General features: G+C 41.8%; 2 protein-coding genes across 2 annotated transcripts; both read left to right on the forward strand.

Moving 5' to 3' along the window:
• The first annotated feature begins 1254 nt into the window (after positions 1-1254).
• LOC131333977 (F-box/kelch-repeat protein At1g57790-like) lies at positions 1255-3855 on the forward strand. The gene is made up of 3 exons (XM_058368837.1): positions 1255-1347; positions 2344-2447; positions 2583-3855. The coding sequence occupies exon 3, from the start codon at positions 2584-2586 to the stop codon at positions 3694-3696; it is 1113 nt and encodes a 370-aa protein (XP_058224820.1). The 5' UTR covers positions 1255-1347; positions 2344-2447; position 2583; the 3' UTR covers positions 3697-3855.
• Positions 3856-14446: 10591 nt separating this feature from the next.
• Positions 14447-15034, forward strand: LOC131316380 (uncharacterized). The gene is made up of 2 exons (XM_058345728.1): positions 14447-14530; positions 14675-15034. The coding sequence occupies exons 1-2, from the start codon at positions 14447-14449 to the stop codon at positions 15032-15034; spliced, it is 444 nt and encodes a 147-aa protein (XP_058201711.1).
• Positions 15035-20589: the final 5555 nt, after the last annotated feature.

Genomic DNA, 20589 nt, shown 5'->3' on the forward strand with positions numbered 1-20589 from the left:
ATCAAAGAATACCATTGTTTAACTCTGTATGTAAAAATCGCAGATATAAATACAAAATAGGTTGAAAGAATTAAAATCATTCCATAGAACTGAAATGAGTTCAAGTTAAACAATCGATCCGAATACGAATATTAAGGGAATGTTCCACTTTCTTTGAAAACAAACTTTTTTTAAAAAGTGGGTTTATAAAGAAAGCGGAACAGGGCCTAAAACGTAAACCTAATACATATACAAAATTACTTGAAACGAGACTTCATGATCGCCTTAGAGAATGGAGTTAGCCGCTCATGATAACCGGGTGTTCCTCGTGAAGAAGTGATTTCCGTCCCCAAACTTCTCCCACGACCTAGAGCCTCCTCTTTATGCCAACCCTCCTCTATGTATATGTGCACGAGCAGCCCTTTTAATTAATTTCATCCCTGTCAAAGCTGGGAGCCCAATTTCAATTGTGAAACCAAGTGGACGGTAGGAGTCCAATTCGGGGACGTAGGAGTCCAATTCATAAGGCCCAATCCCATTGCTATATAATGTGTGCAGAATAAATGGCAGTCACTCTCTGTGCCTCCGTAAGACCTTTCAATTTGCACGTTTTCGCACTCATCAATTTTTAAGGCCTAAAAATACCACAAAACGCTAAAATATATCAAGTAACAATGTAAACAACCGACAACGCGTAGATTAGGCAGATTAAATGGGTGCTTTTTAGCACCTATCAGTGCTTGATATTATTTTAGTTCTTTTCGTTTATATTGATGTAAAAAAACGATGCTCCCATGGAAAAAGTTGTTATTTCCTTTCTTACCACCCATATGAAGTTTCTCCTTGAGCCATGTCATCTTCGCATAAGCCGACAGTTAACCACATCATCATTTTCTGTCAATGGGTTAACGGAAAGGGATATCATTGAAAGTCATTTTCTGTCAACGGGTTAACGGAAAGGGATATCATTGAAAGTCGTCTAAATTATAAGGACAAATTATAAGGACACAATTAATATGTACAACTTTATAGAGATGATTTTGAAATTTATGTTTTCGTAAGGATTAGAAAAAAACTATTACTCCTAATTAGATAACTTTCCGTATTGGTCCCGTATACACGGACCTATGCGGAAACAAATTTCCCCTTTACCAATGGAAGTCGAAATTTAGTGGGATTGGGATCGCCAAAAAAAAATAAAGGAAAAAGAAAAAAGAAAAAGAAGAGGAGAAGTGTTATATAAATGTTTGGCTTCAGTTTTCAATGTCTTTTTTTATTTACAGCAGTCGACTCTCTCTCCTCCTCCCTTCGACCCACCCTCGTTCTTCCACGCAACAAAGATCACCGCTTTCTAATAAGCTTATACAGGTACGTTTAGTAGCACTATCTGTCACCAAAAACTGTCTCTGTTTTATGTGTATGTTTTTCTTTGTTGTATTCCCTGATCTCTGAATTCGTGAGTATACTCGATGTTGTTTAAATCCCATAAAACATCCAGATAAAGATAAAGTAGATAGATATCTCTAACCATTCATTATTTAAATTAATCATACCAATATAGACGTGACAAAATTTTGTATATTTTGTTGGATTTTTGTTTAATATGCGCAACAAAGTTTTGTAGTTTATATTCAACTACTGCAGTTGTTCAGGCATTCATACATATTTTTTCATACGATACCCTGTATGGAAAATACGAAATCATTTAAACAAACTTGGTTATACTAAGATAGGATTCTGGGCTTGCTTTTTCCATACGTTCGATCATTCTCAACCAAGAATTTCCCTCAATTGTACATTACTAGCGGATGCCCGTGCCTGAAGGCACATTGAACTTAAACATAGTTTCAGCATCCGTTCTACTTCTACCCAACTGCTTTATGTGATAGTTGTAATAACCACAAAGTGTTAGCTACCATTTTGATTATAAAAGACAATATTAATAGAGAGATACATTGTCTAAAATTGAGGGTAGAGAGGTCTGGATTTACTAAAAGAATATTTTCTATATCTCTTTAAAAAAATTGATCCGATGGCTATAAAGTTAACAGAAAGTGATCTAACGGTTGCTCTTGTTTATATGCATAGACATCTTTAACAGAAATCACTCTGTTTTATAATATAGATAATTCACAATGATCCTTCACGTACAAATTGAACGTACTATTTTTTTATATCGCCCAAAAGTATGCAAGACAGAAGTTTTTAAAAACAAAATACCGAAACTTGAAATTAATTTGTTGTAAAATTAGCTGACTCAGGTTGGTAGTAAACTAGTCATACTATTAGTAATGCTTTTGGATTGAGGAGAACTTATGTTCTCTTACCTTGTTTAACTCTTTTAATGAGACTTTTCTTGAGCAGATACGGCGATTTGTGATTTCTTAATGTGTGAGGTTTTTTCGGGAAATAATTTATGATTCCCAGGGGCCTTCATTTTGTCCAGCGGATCACGAACAAAAATTGGGGTATGTTTACACTTTACAGTTACTATATATTGCCAGGAAAAACTTGAATGTGTGTTTGGTATTAGACACTTACGTTCTATTCCATGGCCCTTTTTATATTTTTTTTCAAACACTTTGCTGCTCTCTTGCTCTCAGTATGGCAGATGATGCCGACAGAGAAATTGAAAACTCAAAGGAGTCGAAAAAAGAACTAAATAGAGACTGGGCTAGCCTTCCAACTGATCTTCTTTGTTTGATGCTTCCTCATCTCTTTCTTGGTGATATCAAGCGGTTTCATAACGTCTGTAGATCATGGCGATTGACTCCCACTCTATCGGTACAATCTCCGGTGCTTATGTCTATTGGGAATGATAACACAAGATGCAAATTCTTCCACCCACTTTACAAGAGCCCTTACAGCATGTACATTCCTGAATTATTCGGTGCCGTACCACGATTTTGTAAAGATGGTTGGATGCTTATGTCTAGAGGCGAGCATTCAATGTTCTTCCTTAATCCATTCACAAAGGCATTGATTAACTTGCCTGATTTACCTGACATCTACGATTTTGGAGGGATAACATTCACATCCTCTCCGACATCATCCGACTGCATGGTTTTTGGCATTTATGTCAACCATGATGAGAAGTTTTTTTCCATATCAACCATTTGCCGTGGAGAAGAAAGTTGGCAGGTATTGCATGGTGAAAATAACTCGCCCTTTTTCCTCTCTCACTGTAATCCAGTCTTTCACCATGGAGAGTTCTATTGTTTGGGTCAACATGGGAATTTGGGAGTCTATAATCCTGATGAAGACTATTGGACAATCCTTGACAAGCCTCATAGGCAGCAGCTCGATCCCTTCCTTTCACATGAGCACAACTTTTTGGTGGAATGCAATGGGGAGCTACTATCAGTGTCTTTGAGTTTCATGGGGAAGTCGATATCTGTTTCGAAGCTGGATAGTGTTGAGATGACGTGGCATAAAGTTGACAGTTTGGTCGACCAAATGTTATTTGTGAGCAACACATCATCTCTTTCAGCAATGAGAGTGGTACAAGGAATGGAGAACAAGATTTATCTTCCCAGAGTCCATGAAAAATGTGGGGCATTCTATTCTCTAGCCAGTCGTTTGTTTCAAACATTTGGAAATGATTTCTCTCGCAAGGATTGGTATGGGACATGGGAGCTCTTGAGTTGCTGTTGGATTGAGCCAAAAGCTGATACTTCTTATTCCAAAGAAGAACTCAACTGGTTTGAAGACGCTTAGGTAAATCTTGGGGTGGAGTAATTGGACACAAGAACTTCTCCTCATGGCGTTTAAAGTAGCAATATTTTCGTTTTCACATGTTTTTATTCCAATTTTTTAAGTCTCTTTGAATACTCCGATTATCTTAGGATTATACTCGGATATATCTTTGGATGACATTTTGTTATTTTCTTGTGGGTGATATTATTTTCTTGAGGAGCTCTTGAATTCTTGTTGGATTGAGCCAAAACCTGCTCCTCTTAATGCTTAACCATTCTGCAGAACCTTTCACCCAGCCGAGGAACCAAGGCAAAAGCTCTAACATCCACCATGACGTTCTGAAGCACCACCATTTGGTCCCCTCGAATGGACCTAAACATCCTAGATTTTACTGAAATTGTCAATTAAAATATCGGTGATATATCATTCCTTGATTTAAGCAATTGAACAATTCATTGCCATCAGAGACTTAGTGTCTCATATCCACAAGCCTTGCCAGTTGCATAGTTTTACTAGCCAGAGTGCATCGGAAAAATTCAGTTGGATTCTGTAGCATATCATATTAAGAAGCTTCTTTTCTACTTTCTCAACTTTGATATCAACAACCTGTTATTAAAGGCAATATTGCATCAAATCCTTCAAAGCCCAGATGGAGTTAAGTTCAGTCAGTTCGCTACCAAAACTACTGTCATAGAGTGGGTACTTCTTTATGTGAATTATCTCAGCTGTTTCTGAAATATTACTATTGCCCAAGACTTTAATCAGATCCTCATTGCACTTACCATAGAATTAACCATCTTGAGAGCATTAAATAGTTTTGACCCATCAGTCTGGGCGATGTTCGTTATAAAATTGTCGGCAAAATCTTGGTATAACACTTAACACGATGAAACACCTTTGATCGTATTATTATCCCTTCCATAGTAACTTTACACCAGTTAGATCTACGAATGGCAATATCCAGGAAATCCAATTTCCCTCCTAAACAAAAGAAAGGGAAGAATGTGGTATGATTCCCAAGATTCACCTTGAAGAATTCACGATAGAGTTCTCTGAACTTTACTTAAACAAATCATCCACGCACACAAATATGGATTGATTTCATTATGGATTTTGTGAAAAGGGTCGGCACTTCTATCCTCATGAATAGGGAGGAAATCCACTGCGTCTCACCTGGGACCTCCAACGCCAAAATGTAACTCTGTTCCGTTAGTGACACTGAATGCTGGAGCTGCAACAAGTGTTCCATCAGTCTATTTTGTATCTTCATCTATGTTACATATACTAGGTAGGCCTGAGTGTTTATATCATGTTCATCTCTTTTACATCCTAAGCATATCAAATGGGACACGGCAAACTATTCATATTCTTCAGTATGTTGCTTTTATTTACAGGATTTTACAAGATGAACAGTTTTCATGCAATTGGGCATAGACTGTGATTGGGTGAATTCCATTTACCAACTGTTTTTGTAAGATGAATGTCTAACTACACATATGGCCTATGGGACAGATCTCAAACCAACCCAAATGGAGCCTTGTGTCCCAATCAATTGGGGTCAGCTACGTGAATTCTGTTTTTCTACTGAGCTCTGTCTAGGCCTACCTCTTCACATGGGTAGCCCAATGTCTAAGTGTCCCACATGGGAACTTGACACATTTAAATGAGTCCATGAAACTTGGATTGTGATATTGGTTCGAGAATGTCACAAAAAGAGTTCTGTTTCTATATCATTGACCACTTATTCATGCACTGAATAATGAAGTCGCAGAATATATTGTACTTCAAATCCGTTGAACATTTAACCGAAATGGTTAGCTGAAGTTGTAAGGAGGGCGCGCAGACGTAAGTGCCTCAGAAGCACAATACTCTCGTTTTACTCCCTTAGAACTCCTACCCAGAGCAAAATCGTTTGGGTCACCCTCCCTGCAAGCAAAAGCTTGTGCAATTTGGCTGAAGAAGGGGGCTTCAGTTTATGGCTATGCAACCTAAGATTGCTGTGATTGGTGGGAACGGTCCCGGATTACCAAAACAATATGCCACAATGTAAGAGTATAATTTAGGAAAGAAGTGCAACTTTCGTAATGTTATCATGAAGAATTTCAATGAGTCACTGATTAATGTCAATTTGTTTGACTCTTAGATAAGCTTTGTGATGAGAAGCAGCCCTTAAAGCACGTTTGCCAAAAGAAGCAAAGAAGAATGCGGCTATAAGCCCCCCTATGACAAGAGCATAGCAGAATCTCATAGGGTTGCTGATTTCTGTAATGAAATTGAAGTGCAGGATCCTCCTTGTATAGGTGACTTGTTGCAACACACGTGAAAAGGTAATTCCCCATTTGAAGCTTAATCTGGTTCATCTACTCCATTGGCATTTGAAGCTTAATCTGGTTCATCTACTTCATTTCCCATGGGAATTTTTCTCAGGAGTGTTGCGATGGAAGCGCAAGAAATCTCAGGTCATGACTAAAGATCAAAAGCAAACATGTGGGTGGAGCCTTCACCAAGAAGAACAAATTTAACCACTTCCCAGTCTAATATTCCAGACGGATACTGAAGTGATTAAATGTGTTCCACTGGATATTTTTTTGCCTTTGCTTTTAAAAAACACGTAGAATTCCAAAATTTCCTCTTAACCATCTATCTCTGAATTGTCCGACATCATCTATGGGAAACAGGTCTTGTTTATGGACTCTGTGATGAGACTTTGGCATGGACATTCAGAAAGGAAAGGGATCGAGTGGAAGTCTATTTTGGAGTCAAACAGGACATGGTCTTCTAGAGTTTAAGTGCAAGAACGCCCATAAGCAGAATTGGGTGGATGCGATTCAAAACCTTCTTCATCAAGACTGTTGCATTGAAGATGCTGAGCTCTCTATCATGTTCTTAAACATTACGAAGAATATTTGAGTACTTTGCAGATATATTTGAGTAGTTTGAAGACAAACTTTTTGTTCCATTTAATCCCGTCAAACTAAATAGGCATACGTTAGAATACTTGGTCAGTTTTTCGTGAGCTAAAACTAATGATTTTGGTTACTCGCTTGGAGTCAGTATATACTAAAACGTAATATTTTTTTATTAGGAATAAGTTTTGGGGGAAATTCGAAATTATATACTACAACAAAATATTCTCTTCGTATAATCTCATTTATGAGAAGCTTTGCTTGATAATTCGAGGTGTTGTCCCCAATACAACATCGTTTTGAGGCTAAGTTAGGGAGCAACGTTCAACCCTATTGGTCCTTCCTCTCAAACGACGCCAATTTTTGAATGGATCCTTGATGAGCACCCAATATTGTGGATATTTGGTGCTCCAGTACTCTAGTTTGTAGTTTATTTACATTTAAATTATCGTTGTTATTCAATATCGCATGTGAGGTGTTTTGTTGAGTTTTATAGGTGAAACGTGCGATTAAGGCGTATTTTGATGCCAGGAACTTCCATGAGGGTAACCGAGCACCCGAGACCTTTTGGTGCCATCCCACCAAGTCCCTAAGTCAAGTGACGATGCCCCGGAGGATGCCCGGTGATACCTAGGCAGGGAAGGCAGAGCATCAGCCTGAAATCTGCAATTGTGGCATTGTTATCGATAACAATTTGTATGGTATCGATACCATTTGCCTCATTTTGGTCCAGAAGTTGTCCAGAAGCAAGGGTATCGATAACGTTTGTTTGGAGTTATCGATAACTCTTTTCTCTGGGGAAGAACTTGAATGAAGTTATCGATACCTTAGCCTATGGTATCGATGACTTTGGTCTCCTGTAGATTTTTGTTGCTTTTTCAGACTTTCCACTTATGAAAACTTTCTTTTAATAGGTAGCTTTTTGGGATATTTATTGACTTTTGACTTTGGAGGAAAGAGAAAGCCCTTGTGTATATATAGGGCTCTCCCTCACAATGTGTATCTGCCTAGCACATTATATCACTTTAAGTCTTTTATTTTTTAGAGCTCCATTAAAGGCTTTCAAGCTTTCCTAGCAACTTTCTTCAAGAACACTTCAAGGTATTGGTTGTTTGTTAATTTCTCAAGTATTAATGTTGTGGCTATTAGTTGGATCTTCATATAAATCAAGTTTATTTCCGTTTCTATCGGTTAAACATGTTTTCAATTTCTAGCATGGTTTCTAGTCTTGTCAATATGAGTGAATAGTCGTTTGGGTAGGTCTCGGGGTAATCTTTTCCGAGGACTTAGGTGGTTATTTGGCTCTCAAACCTTCGGGCTTAAAATCATGGTTTTTGGAATCGAACTAACCTAGCCATTTCAGTCTAAGCGAGGGGTGTTAACTCCTTAGTACGTCGTTTAGTCAAACGGTCTTGGCAAGCGACGTACTGAGGGCTCGTGGCCTCCTATGTATTAGATACATTAGAAAAATAGGTTGATTTAGTTCCGATTAATCACATCTTTTGATAAACGTAATTGTAGAGACCCGTAAATTTCCGTTATATGTTTTAATAATTTATAAATGAATAAGTGTTGGATTATTGAGAATATTAAAGTTGGGGGTCAAAGTGTGAGAAGTTGAAAGCCATGGGTGTTTGTGTGATTTGTGCATGTGTGTGCCGTGTATACCAGGAGAAATCCTTTTCTTTTTTTCAATTTCATCTCATCACTCTCTCGTCTCTCGATCTCTCTCACTCTCTCACCCAATCACTCAAAACTCACAACAATCAAGCTTAACTCCATCGTCTACTAGTATATTCGAGCTTGTATCGTGTTGGACAAAGCTTGGTTCGGCGTATTGTTGCTTGATTTGGACTCCGGAAGCTAGGGTTTGCATAATCTTCTTGATTTCGGTTTGGATACTTGAGGTAGGGAATTCTACCTCTCTTTATATGTTATTTGGGTTCTCATATGTCTTATTTGAGTATTTCCATGCTTTGTTTGAGCTTGTAGTGGTTGTTGTTTGGTCTGGATCAAAATCTGTAATCTGATGAAAAATCGCCAAATTCTGGATTCCTACCGGTAGGCCCGTTCTTTCTACCGGTAGAACAGTGTTGTGTTGCTAGAAAATTAGCTTCCTACCGGTAGAACTTTTCTCCTACCGGTAGCCTGTCTCAAGTTTTTCTCGTGCAAAATGGTGGCCTTTCTGATCAGTTTTTGTACCGGTAGGAATTGTTCCCTACCGGTAGGATTAAAAAAAAATTTCTTGGAACCTACCGGTACCATTTTTCCTCCTACCGGTAGAATTCTTGTGAATCAAAATTTTGTACCTTCTGTTCTGGGTTTCTACCGGTAGAATCCAAATCCCTACCGGTAGGTCACCAGTCAAATGTTGAAATCTCCTGTGTCGGTGCAGATTCTTTCATCTTAATGCATTGACCTTTTTCATGGGCATACATCATCATTTATACATAACATGGATTCATGCAACCATGATTGCCTTCGTATGCCATGTGATAAGTATGGACGTGGGAATTATTTAAATTGGTGGAAATATGGAAGGATAAACATGAATTTCACGTACGAACGACGATACACTTGAACTTGTGAATGACGCGCGAACATTCAGGGCCCATCGACGGGTGGGTGCCTGGCAGGGGATATCAGGGTCCCATAATTAGCCTGGCAGGAGCTAATGCTCAAAATAATTCTTCAAGGCCTAACCTTCAAGGTGGGTGCTTGGCAGGGGATATCGGGGTCCCAAAATTAGCCCGGCAGGAGCTTCGGCTCAGACACATAAACGACACGACATGTTGAGACATGATTTGAACGGATATGATTTATGGGTTGAATAAAAGAAAAACTGGAGATTTTGGGACACTTGTTCATGAAAATTGTGCTTCCTCCGTTGTCTTGTGATCTTTTATCATTCGTTCATCCGTTTCGCTCATTTGCATATAGAGTTTGCGTAGACTTTTCTACTGGGCTAGTGTAGCTCAAGCCTTATATTATTTTCAGGTGCTAACCCGGGACCATAGCTTGCATTGCTTGGCGTGCTTGGAGTGTGGACATTATTTTTGAAAGCTAACCGAAGGAGTTACTTATTCATCTTTGTAAACTTATTTTGAAAGATGTATTTGTAACTTAAATTGTAATTCTTTTGACTCGGGATATTGTAACCATTGATTCTCTTTCGAACTTCACTACTTATGTTAAATCTGGGGCCGTTGAGCCGATGTTGTAATATTTTGGAACCGTGTGAACTTGGAAGTATTTGCTTGGGAATGAGAATATAGTGATCTTTTGGGTACCGTACGGATATTTGTGAGTATTTTTATTATGTAAATCACTTATAATTATGTTTAAAATCGAGTACGTGACAACTTGGTATCAAAGCATAGGTTTAGAACACCTAGAGACCGTGGGGAGACGTTTTGTCTCATGGGTTCAAAATGTCGCGCCTTCTAACAAAATTTGTGCATGCTTGTGTGACTAACATTCATGTGATTACTTGGCATTGCATTTTCGTTATCGTAGAGTGTCGTAGAGTTATTAACCCGTGTTAGGAAGTTGAGGGCTTCGACCTCATAGTGATAATGTTTTGGTTAATGGTTTCTTTTCTTATATCGTGTAGTAAGATGCCTCCGAAGACCCGTGTCAGACGAGTTGGGGCTGGAACCCGGGGTGGTCGAGGCCGTGGTCGTGGCCGTGGGGTACCTCTTGAGGACGAGGTTAGTCAGCATGGGGAGAACCCAGGTGGGAACCCGGGGGCTGGGGCTGGTCGAGGTGTAGGTATACCTCCTGCTCAGAACCAATTCGCTAGGGACCTCGTCGCAGCACTTACAGCTGCAAATCTTTTAAACCAAGCACCTAGAGAGAATGTTGAGGATCGAGCTATGGTGGCGATGCGGGAGTTTAGCCGTAGAAACCCTCCAGTGTTCGATGGGACTAGTAGCGACCCTTTGGTAGCGGACCATTGGCTAGCCCAAATCCGTAAACTTTTCAGAGCTCTTAATATCACCGAAGATAACATTAGGGTAGGTATCGTGGCGGTGCAACTAGTTGGGGAGGCCGGTGAATGGTGGGAATCCGTTCTTGAAAGCAAGAAAGACGCAAGGAGAGCGGCAAGGACCGCGGCTCAAGTAGATGAGCCAGACATTGAGAATTTGACATGGGCTGAATTTGAGGCGTTATTTGAGGAGCAGTATTTTCCAGAAACTAGCCGTGAGCAATTGAGGGACCAATTCGAAAAGTTAGAGCAAGGAAGCATGACCGTGTCGGAGTACGCACAAAAATTCCAATCTTTATCTCGCTTTGCGCCAGAGTTGGTGGCGACGGAAGAGAGGAAATGTAGACGCTTTGAGAAAGGACTGCACAACACCGTAAGGAGGATGGTAATGGTACAACGCAAGACAAAATACGCCGAGGTAGTTGAGTGTGCGAGGAGCATTGAGATACCGAAAGAGGCGCAACGTAATAGAGGGGTTTGGGAACCACGACAACCAACCGTGAACACGAGTTCTTCATCGGGGAGCTTTGGAAGCCAAGGGAGGAAAAGGGCAAGGGAACCATCTCAGACACCGCAGGGTAGTTCGTCGAACTTTAGGCCGCCTTCTTCTTTGGGGGCTCGGGGTGTTCTGTCTAAGCCTTTGCCTGTGTGTTTTAAGTGTAATCAACCTGGACACGTTCGTGCTCAGTGTCCACGCCTCGGGGAAACTTGTTATATTTGTGGTAAAACGGATCATTTCGCAAGGAGTTGTCCTCAAGGGTCGGGAGCGCGCAGTGAGTCAGGTTCTGTGCAGCAGCCGGGAACGGGGCGTAATGTGGGCCAGCCGTTTAGGGGTACTCAGAGGCAGCAGCAGCCTTACTTTCGTCAGACTACGTCAGCTCAGAGTTCCGGGGTTGACAAGGGAGCGAGTTCTTCCGCGCCTGCTCAGGGTTCTGGTCAGAGAGGGGGTTTTGTGCAGGGTCAGGGTACCCAGGGGCGAGTTTTCAACATCACTTCTGCTATCCCACCTACCACTTCTCAGGTTCCGGAAACTTCAGTTGTGAGGGGTACTTTTCTTTTGTTCAACTCATTTGCTAAAGTACTCTTTGATTCTGGAGCATCGCATTCTTTCATTGCTGCATCATTTGTGTGTACTTTGGAATTGGAATCGGAAACTATTAGTCCTCCTTTGTTTGTCGAAACACCTCTAGGGGGTAGAACACCTCTTGACCGTATTTGTCGAGATTGTGAGTTGGTTATCCGTGATTGTCGTTTCATGTTCGACTTCATCGTTTTAGGAATGTCGGGGTTTGATCTTATCTTGGGAATGGATTGGCTATCCAAATTTCATGCTACCATCGATTGTTTTAAGCGTCGAGTTCGTATTTGTCCACCCGAAGGTCCTTGTTTTGAATTCTTTGGGGAGCGTCGAGAACCATTGGAACCTTATTTATGTGGGCCTCGTGAGCTAGGGTCGGTTTATTCATTGTTGGCGAGTTTGACGTTAGATGAGGATGCCTTCATGCGTGGGGAGTTACCCTTAGTGGTTTGCGACTTTCCGGATGTATTCCCGGAAGAGTTACCTGGTTTACCTCCCGAGCGAGAGATTGAGTTCACCATTGATCTACTTCCCGGTACCGCTCCTATCTCCGTACCTCCATATCGTTTCGCACCCGCCGAATTGAGAGAGCTAAAGACTCAGTTACAAGAACTGGAGAACCTAGGATTCATTCGTCCAAGTACGTCTCCGTGGGGAGCACCGGCTCTTTTTGCGCAAAAGAAGGATGGTTCACTCCGTTTGTGTATTGACTACCGTAAGCTAAACCGAGTCACCATTAAGAACAAGTATCCCATGCCTAGAATCGATGATTTGTTCGACCAACTTCGGGGTGCCACTTGTTTTTCTAAAATCGACTTGAGGTCCGGTTATCACCAATTGAGGGTTCGTAGAGAGGACATCCCTAAAACCGCTTTCCGCACTCGTTATGGCCATTATGAGTTCGTTGTTATGCCTTTCGGACTAACGAACGCTCCAGCTACATTCATGGACTTGATGAATCGTATTTTCCGTGCTTATCTTGATCGCTTCGTCGTCGTCTTTGTGGATGATATTTTGATCTATTCGCCTACGGAGGAGGAACACCAAGCCCATCTCACCATCGTTCTTGAACTCTTGAGAGAGCACCAGCTATACGCTAAACTTAGTAAGTGTGAGTTTTGGTTATCCGAAGTTAAATTCTTAGGCCACGTGGTTTCGAAGGGTGGAGTGTCTGTTGATCCCGGAAAGATAGAGTCGATTATGAATTGGCAGCGACCAAAGAACGTATTCGAGATTCGAAGCTTCTTGGGTTTGGCTGGGTACTACCGCCGTTTCGTTTTAGACTTCTCTCGTTTAGCGGCACCAATGACTAGATTGACACGTAAGGGGACCCGATTCGTTTGGAGTGACTCGTGTGAGACAGCCTTTGAGGAGTTAAAGAAGCGATTGACTACCGCGCCGGTTTTGATTGTGCCCGACCGTGGAGTTGGCTACTCTGTGTATTGTGACGCGTCTAAGGAAGGGTTGGGATGCGTGTTGATGCAGGCGGGACGAGTGGTAGCGTATGGGTCACGACAGTTGAAAACACATGAGCGGAATTACCCGACACACGATCTAGAACTTGCAGCCGTCGTATTTGCTTTGAAAAGTTGGCGTCATTACTTGTATGGTGAGAAGTTTGAAGTCTTTTCCGATCATAAAAGTTTGAAATACTTATTCTCTCAAAAGGAACTTAACCTTCGTCAACGCCGTTGGATGGAGCATTTGGAGGATTATGACTTCGAATTACAATACCACCCGGGGAAAGCGAACGTTGTGGCTGACGCATTGAGTAGAAAACCGACACATCTAGCGAGCCTAGCGATTCATGAGTGGAAAGCAATGAACGATTTGGGCTCCTACGCCATGCACTTTGAGGAAGTTCGGGAAGGGGTCACGTTATGCAACTTGACGGTACAATCGACTTTATCGACGAGAGTGATTGAGGCCCAGCAACATGATGAGGAAGCAGAGGAACTCCGTACTAGATTCCTTAGTGGAAACGCTCAAGAAGGGTGGATGATTCACGCCGACCGAAGCTTGCGCTATCAAGGAAAGTTGTTCGTACCCATTTCGTGTCGGGAAGAAATCTTACGAGAGTTTCATCATTCTCCGTTAGCCGTTCACCCGGGAGGAACGAAAATGTATCATGATTTGCGTAGACAATTTTGGTGGTCCGGAATGAAGAGGGACGTTGTGATTTTCGTGTCCAAGTGTCTCACGTGCCAACAAGTGAAAGCCGAACATCAACGACCCGCGGGGGAATTGCAACCATTACCAGTGGCCGAGTGGAAGTGGGAGCATGTGACCATGGATTTCGTTACAGGTTTACCGAGATCGCCAAGGGGGCATGATGCTATTTGGGTAGTTGTGGACCGTTTGACTAAAACCGCTCATTTCCTACCCATTCAGGTCACCGATTCCGTTGATGCGCTTAGCCGTTTGTATATTCGAGAGATCATTCGACTTCATGGGATTCCCGTATCCATCGTGTCCGATCGAGATCCGAGGTTTACCGCGCGTTTTTGGCAGAGTTTGCAAGCTGCTTTGGGCACTAATCTTCTATTTAGCACCGCGTATCATCCTCAAACCGATGGGCAATCCGAGAGAACGATTCAGATTTTGGAAGACATGCTTCGGGCTTGCGTGATGGATTTCCGGGGTAGTTGGGAGGACCACTTGCCATTAATCGAGTTCGCGTACAACAATAGCTATCAATCTAGTATCGAAATGGCACCGTATGAGGCTTTGTATGGAAGACCGTGTCGATCGCCTGTGTGTTGGACTGAATTGGGAGAGGCTACGCTTGTAGGACCGGACATGATTAAGGAGACCTCCGAGAGCTTGAAAGCAATTCGTCAACGCCTTAAGGAAGCTCAAGAGAGAACGACCGAACAAGTGAAGGTGATTCGCCAAAGATTGTTAACCGCGCAAAGCCGACAAAAGAATTATGCCGATCGTCGTCGTCGCCCGTTGTCATTTGAAGAAGGGGATCATGTATTCCTCAAAGTATCGCCGCGTAGAGGTTTGTCTCGTTTCGGGAAAAAGGGAAAGCTATCGCCGCGTTATATCGGGCCGTTCGACATCATTGAGAAAATTGGGGAGGTTGCGTATCGTTTGGCTTTGCCACCAAGACTATCGGGTGTTCATAATGTGTTTCACGTGTCTATGTTGAGGAAATACGAACCGGATCCGTCGCATGTGTTAGAATGGTCCGAACTCGAGTTAGAGGCCGATGCGTCTTATGGGGAAGAACCGGTCCGTATTCTAGATTCGCGCGATCAAGTGTTGAGGGGTAAGACGATACCGTTAGTGCGAGTCTTATGGAGAAGTCAGGGTAGCGAGGATCAAACATGGGAACGAGAAGATGAGGTTAGAGAGAAGCATCCACATTTATTCCCGGAGTAACCCAATGTGAGTACTCGAGATTGAAGTATTTTGATACTTAATTGTTGCATAATATTAATGGTTATACTTGTTGCACGTTTGAATGATGCATGACTTAGTGAGCACGTTTATTTGAATTTCGAGGACGAAATTTCTTTAAGGAGGGTAGGATGTAGAGACCCGTAAATTTCCGTTATATGTTTTAATAATTTATAAATGAATAAGTGTTGGATTATTGAGAATATTAAAGTTGGGGGTCAAAGTGTGAGAAGTTGAAAGCCATGGGTGTTTGTGTGATTTGTGCATGTGTGTGCCGTGTATACCAGGAGAAATCCTTTTCTTTTTTCCAATTTCATCTCATCACTCTCTCGTCTCTCGATCTCTCTCACTCTCTCACCCAATCACTCAAAACTCACAACAATCAAGCTTAACTCCATCGTCTACTAGTATATTCGAGCTTGTATCGTGTTGGACAAAGCTTGGTTCGGCGTATTGTTGCTTGATTTGGACTCCGGAAGCTAGGGTTTGCATAATCTTCTTGATTTCGGTTTGGATACTTGAGGTAGGGAATTCTACCTCTCTTTATATGTTATTTGGGTTCTCATATGTCTTATTTGAGTATTTCCATGCTTTGTTTGAGCTTGTAGTGGTTGTTGTTTGGTCTGGATCAAAATCTGTAATCTGATGAAAAATCGCCAAATTCTGGATTCCTACCGGTAGGCCCGTTCTTTCTACCGGTAGAACAGTGTTGTGTTGCTAGAAAATTAGCTTCCTACCGGTAGAACTTTTCTCCTACCGGTAGCCTGTCTCAAGTTTTTCTCGTGCAAAATGGTGGCCTTTCTGATCAGTTTTTGTACCGGTAGGAATTGTTCCCTACCGGTAGGATTAAAAAAAAATTTCTTGGAACCTACCGGTACCATTTTTCCTCCTACCGGTAGAATTCTTGTGAATCAAAATTTTGTACCTTCTGTTCTGGGTTTCTACCGGTAGAATCCAAATCCCTACCGGTAGGTCACCAGTCAAATGTTGAAATCTCCTGTGTCGGTGCAGATTCTTTCATCTTAATGCATTGACCTTTTTCATGGGCATACATCATCATTTATACATAACATGGATTCATGCAACCATGATTGCCTTCGTATGCCATGTGATAAGTATGGACGTGGGAATTATTTAAATTGGTGGAAATATGGAAGGATAAACATGAATTTCACGTACGAACGACGATACACTTGAACTTGTGAATGACGCGCGAACATTCAGGGCCCATCGACGGGTGGGTGCCTGGCAGGGGATATCAGGGTCCCATAATTAGCCTGGCAGGAGCTAATGCTCAAAATAATTCTTCAAGGCCTAACCTTCAAGGTGGGTGCTTGGCAGGGGATATCGGGGTCCCAAAATTAGCCCGGCAGGAGCTTCGGCTCAGACACATAAACGACACGACATGTTGAGACATGATTTGAACGGATATGATTTATGGGTTGAATAAAAGAAAAACTGGAGATTTTGGGACACTTGTTCATGAAAATTGTGCTTCCTCCGTTGTCTTGTGATCTTTTATCATTCGTTCATCCGTTTCGCTCATTTGCATATAGAGTTTGCGTAGACTTTTCTACTGGGCTAGTGTAGCTCAAGCCTTATATTATTTTCAGGTGCTAACCCGGGACCATAGCTTGCATTGCTTGGCGTGCTTGGAGTGTGGACATTATTTTTGAAAGCTAACCGAAGGAGTTACTTATTCATCTTTGTAAACTTATTTTGAAAGATGTATTTGTAACTTAAATTGTAATTCTTTTGACTCGGGATATTGTAACCATTGATTCTCTTTCGAACTTCACTACTTATGTTAAATCTGGGGCCGTTGAGCCGATGTTGTAATATTTTGGAACCGTGTGAACTTGGAAGTATTTGCTTGGGAATGAGAATATAGTGATCTTTTGGGTACCGTACGGATATTTGTGAGTATTTTTATTATGTAAATCACTTATAATTATGTTTAAAATCGAGTACGTGACAGTAATCGATAAAGCTAAATCTTTCGAGCGTGAGCACACGGTCGTGACTCTCGTTTGAGTTATATTGAGAACTGGTAATGACCTTTGTCAAGGGATAAACGATCCCTAGACTTGCCTCTTGTAGTTCATAAAACTCATTTCTAGTATTTTTATTTAGCATTTCCACCGTTTAAAGCAAACCAAGTTGGCCGTCTTAAAATACCTACAATCTGATTAAGCTATCTTTGAATCCCTGTTGTACGATCCCGGACTTCCGTTTATTATGCTACCGACGATCTAACCCTACGCTTGGAGTTTTCAATCTTATTTGAAGGCGAGGTTGTGGCGTAAGCAATCCTCCTTTGGATTTTAAATTATTAAACGGCTCTAATCATATATATGTCCCATTTTGAAACCCACACAACCATTGGTGCCTTACGAGAGGGAGGAGCAATTGGGCTAAATGTTGCTCCCTAACTTAGCCCCAAAATGACGTGGTTTTAACCCAAATAACTTGTGTTCTTTTTTCTTTTTTTTTGTCAACGGAAGAAGCAAATTCATCAATCAAGCCATACGGCATCTACAGATAATTCCGAATACAGAATAGGACATACGGCAAGTATAGATTTCCACCCAAATACAAAGAAACAGAGACACAATACAAAAAAAGACTAAGAGACGAAACTAGTGCCTAGCGCCTATGCAAGAGCCAAACGCTCACTTCTTCACACCGTCAACATGGCCGGCTATCATGGAGCTAGTACCCAGACACCACCGTCTCGGGATGGCGGAGCTCCGAATCAAAAATAACATTAAACCTGTGGAAATCAGTCACCCGATCTGGAAAAACCAGATCAGAACAAAACCCCCCGGGAAGACCCACCGGGTCAAAAATCGGACCAACATCCGGACAGAAACCAGCCTCAACATCCGGACAGAAACTGGACAAGAGTCCGGACAATAAAAAAACTAAACACAAAATCAAAACCCTAACCTGTCAATACACTCAAAACAACCACTACATCACCGCTGCCACAACCACCATACCAGCCACAGGAATCACGACAGCCCCTACTGCTGCCATGCCCAATCCCAACACACCATATCCACTCACAGCATCGCCACTAACAACCCAGCAAAATCGCACCATCCACCACCCGAAACGGCCAAAGCGCCGCTAGGCAAGAGACCTGCTATCTCCAACAAGGTAGAAAGGCGGTCCACAACGGGATCCAGAAATCCGGCGGAACAGGATACACCCAGCAGAGTATCCGGCGGGATTTTACCGAAGGGGGGAGGGGGTAGAAACGAGGAAGGTGGAGGAAAGGAAAAGAGGGTGGGGGGGAACAACAGCCCACGGAGGAGAGGAGCACCGGTAAGGGAAGGGGAGAAGAAAAAGAAAGATAAAGAGAGGCGCCCGGGGGAGGAGGCGGCACCTCCTCCCCAAGCAAACAATGGCGGCTAGGGTTTCTTTGGTAAACGTTTAGAGAGAGAAAGAAGGGAGAAGGGAGAGCAATATGGGGCGCCCTTGAGTTCGGATTCTCACTGGTCCAAGTTTTGCACAACAACTTGTGTTCAAAGACAAGTACTTTTGCATAATAATCAAAAAGACCCTAAAAATTTGTAGAAAGCCACCCTAATTTTATTGACTAGAACAAAACCCGTCGTCTTGGAGAAAAAGAGTTTTGTTGCTTTGCGAGTTAGAAAGGCTGCTTCCATTGTCTTTTCAGTATCAATACACAAGCAGCCCTTTGCCCCAAAGCTGTTGAGCTTTGGAATGCAATCACTTTAGGCCATAGCATGCGAAGGGGATTGAAAATTCTCTCGTCTTTGACACACGTACGTCGAGTAAGGCGCAAATGTATTTGCAGGCATTCGTTGGTTGAGTGCAGGCGTGCCAAGACTTGTAGTGCCTAATTTCGGATGACGATTGCCATGAATCATGACTTCTAACTTGTAGAGCAATTGCGTGTGATTCAAAGGATAATGATCACAAGTCGGTTCGTAGTTTGCCACACGGTTGTGGACTTAGAATTTCCTACTCGTATAAGAAATGTGAAGATCGTAAAATGTGAACTTTATTACACCGTGATTATAAAAGTTTGAGTACAAATAAAAGTAAAAGGGGTGGCAAAAGGGCCTGCAAATACAAGATATTCGATAGTCTACTTTGCTGAAAGTATAAAAGTGTTTTGAAGTGTTGAATTTTGATTGGTGTTTGATCCATTTTTCTTCGCTTAAACTAGTATTTATAGGCAAACACTAAACCATTCCAAGCCCGGGTAAAACTTCCTGCCTTCCCCACAGGCTGCCAAGTGTCCTCCCACGTTGGCCTTCCTTTCGTTCATGCTAGCGGTTACAAGCAGTTCACAACAGTTGAGTTAGATCGGTAGATTTGGTTACACAATGTCAGTCCTTGCGATCGCTCTAAAAATAAATTTGCGGGTGCGATGTCGAATGCCATAAAAAACTTAATTGAAACCCTTCCTACCACAAACTGATTTTAAGAGAGATGGTAGAAAAATGGTCCGACAAGTGGTATCAGAGCAAGAAAGTTATGGGTTTGAGTCACAAGAGCATCATCATAAGGGAGGGATTATTGGGCCCGAAGTGCCCCCATGGATTTGGTTACACAATGTCATTCCCTGCGACCGCTCTAAAAACAAACTTGCAGGTACGATGTCGAATGCCATAAAAAACTTAATTGAAATTCTTTTTACCACCAATTAATTTTAGGAGAGATGTTGAAAAAATAGTCCAATATAGCAATTTCCCATTACTGATTTTCCTCCACTGCAAGTGTAAACCAAGCATAATGGGGAAGATGACGACCCAAATTAGGATTTCCTCCGGTAACCGAAAAATAAAACATGGGCCAAGTTTCAAGACTAAATTTTTGGGAAGATGACGGTCCAGGACGTGTTTTGATAATTAATACCTGCCAATGACATTTTCAGCATTAACAATGTTTTTAGTATGTCCTTAGCGGATATTAATTATCAAAACACGTCCTTCGTTGTCATTTTCCCCTAAAATTAATTGGGTCTTGGTCCAAATTACAAAATTAATATCGCCCATTAATTTTTAGCCCGAGAAAGCAATAGGCATTGGCCCAATCTAATTAATACTACTTAATTAAATGGCCCTCTTGCGCTAGTTTGAGGTTTGGTGCCAAAAATAGGCATATTGGACCCGGCTACACAATCGAAACCTCGGGAGAGACTAGCACAGCAAACCACCACCATGGCCCCCCACTTAAATCATGGTTTGTCTCCAGGAATAATCGAACCCTGCTATGTTGCTAGCGCAAGTTCACCTTTACCATGTTGACAACCCATGAGTGGGTCGGTTCCAAACTTCTTATTGATCATGTATCAATTATCTTTAGACATAAGTATGTTTGGCATCCACCTAAAAAAAATCTCGAACAATTGTGTACGTCCGAGATCATGATTAACCAAAAATCCAAATATAAGTAAATATTAAAGGTGTTGCAGCCTCACGGCCCACACTGTAGGGCATTACGCGTCCCTTAATTAAAACTCACAAGATTGAAGTGTTGCCAAAATCTCTCCAATGCAG

The sequence above is a fragment of the Rhododendron vialii genome, chromosome 1a, assembly GCF_030253575.1.
Source record: "Rhododendron vialii isolate Sample 1 chromosome 1a, ASM3025357v1".
Classification (NCBI taxonomy): Eukaryota; Viridiplantae; Streptophyta; class Magnoliopsida; order Ericales; family Ericaceae; genus Rhododendron; species Rhododendron vialii.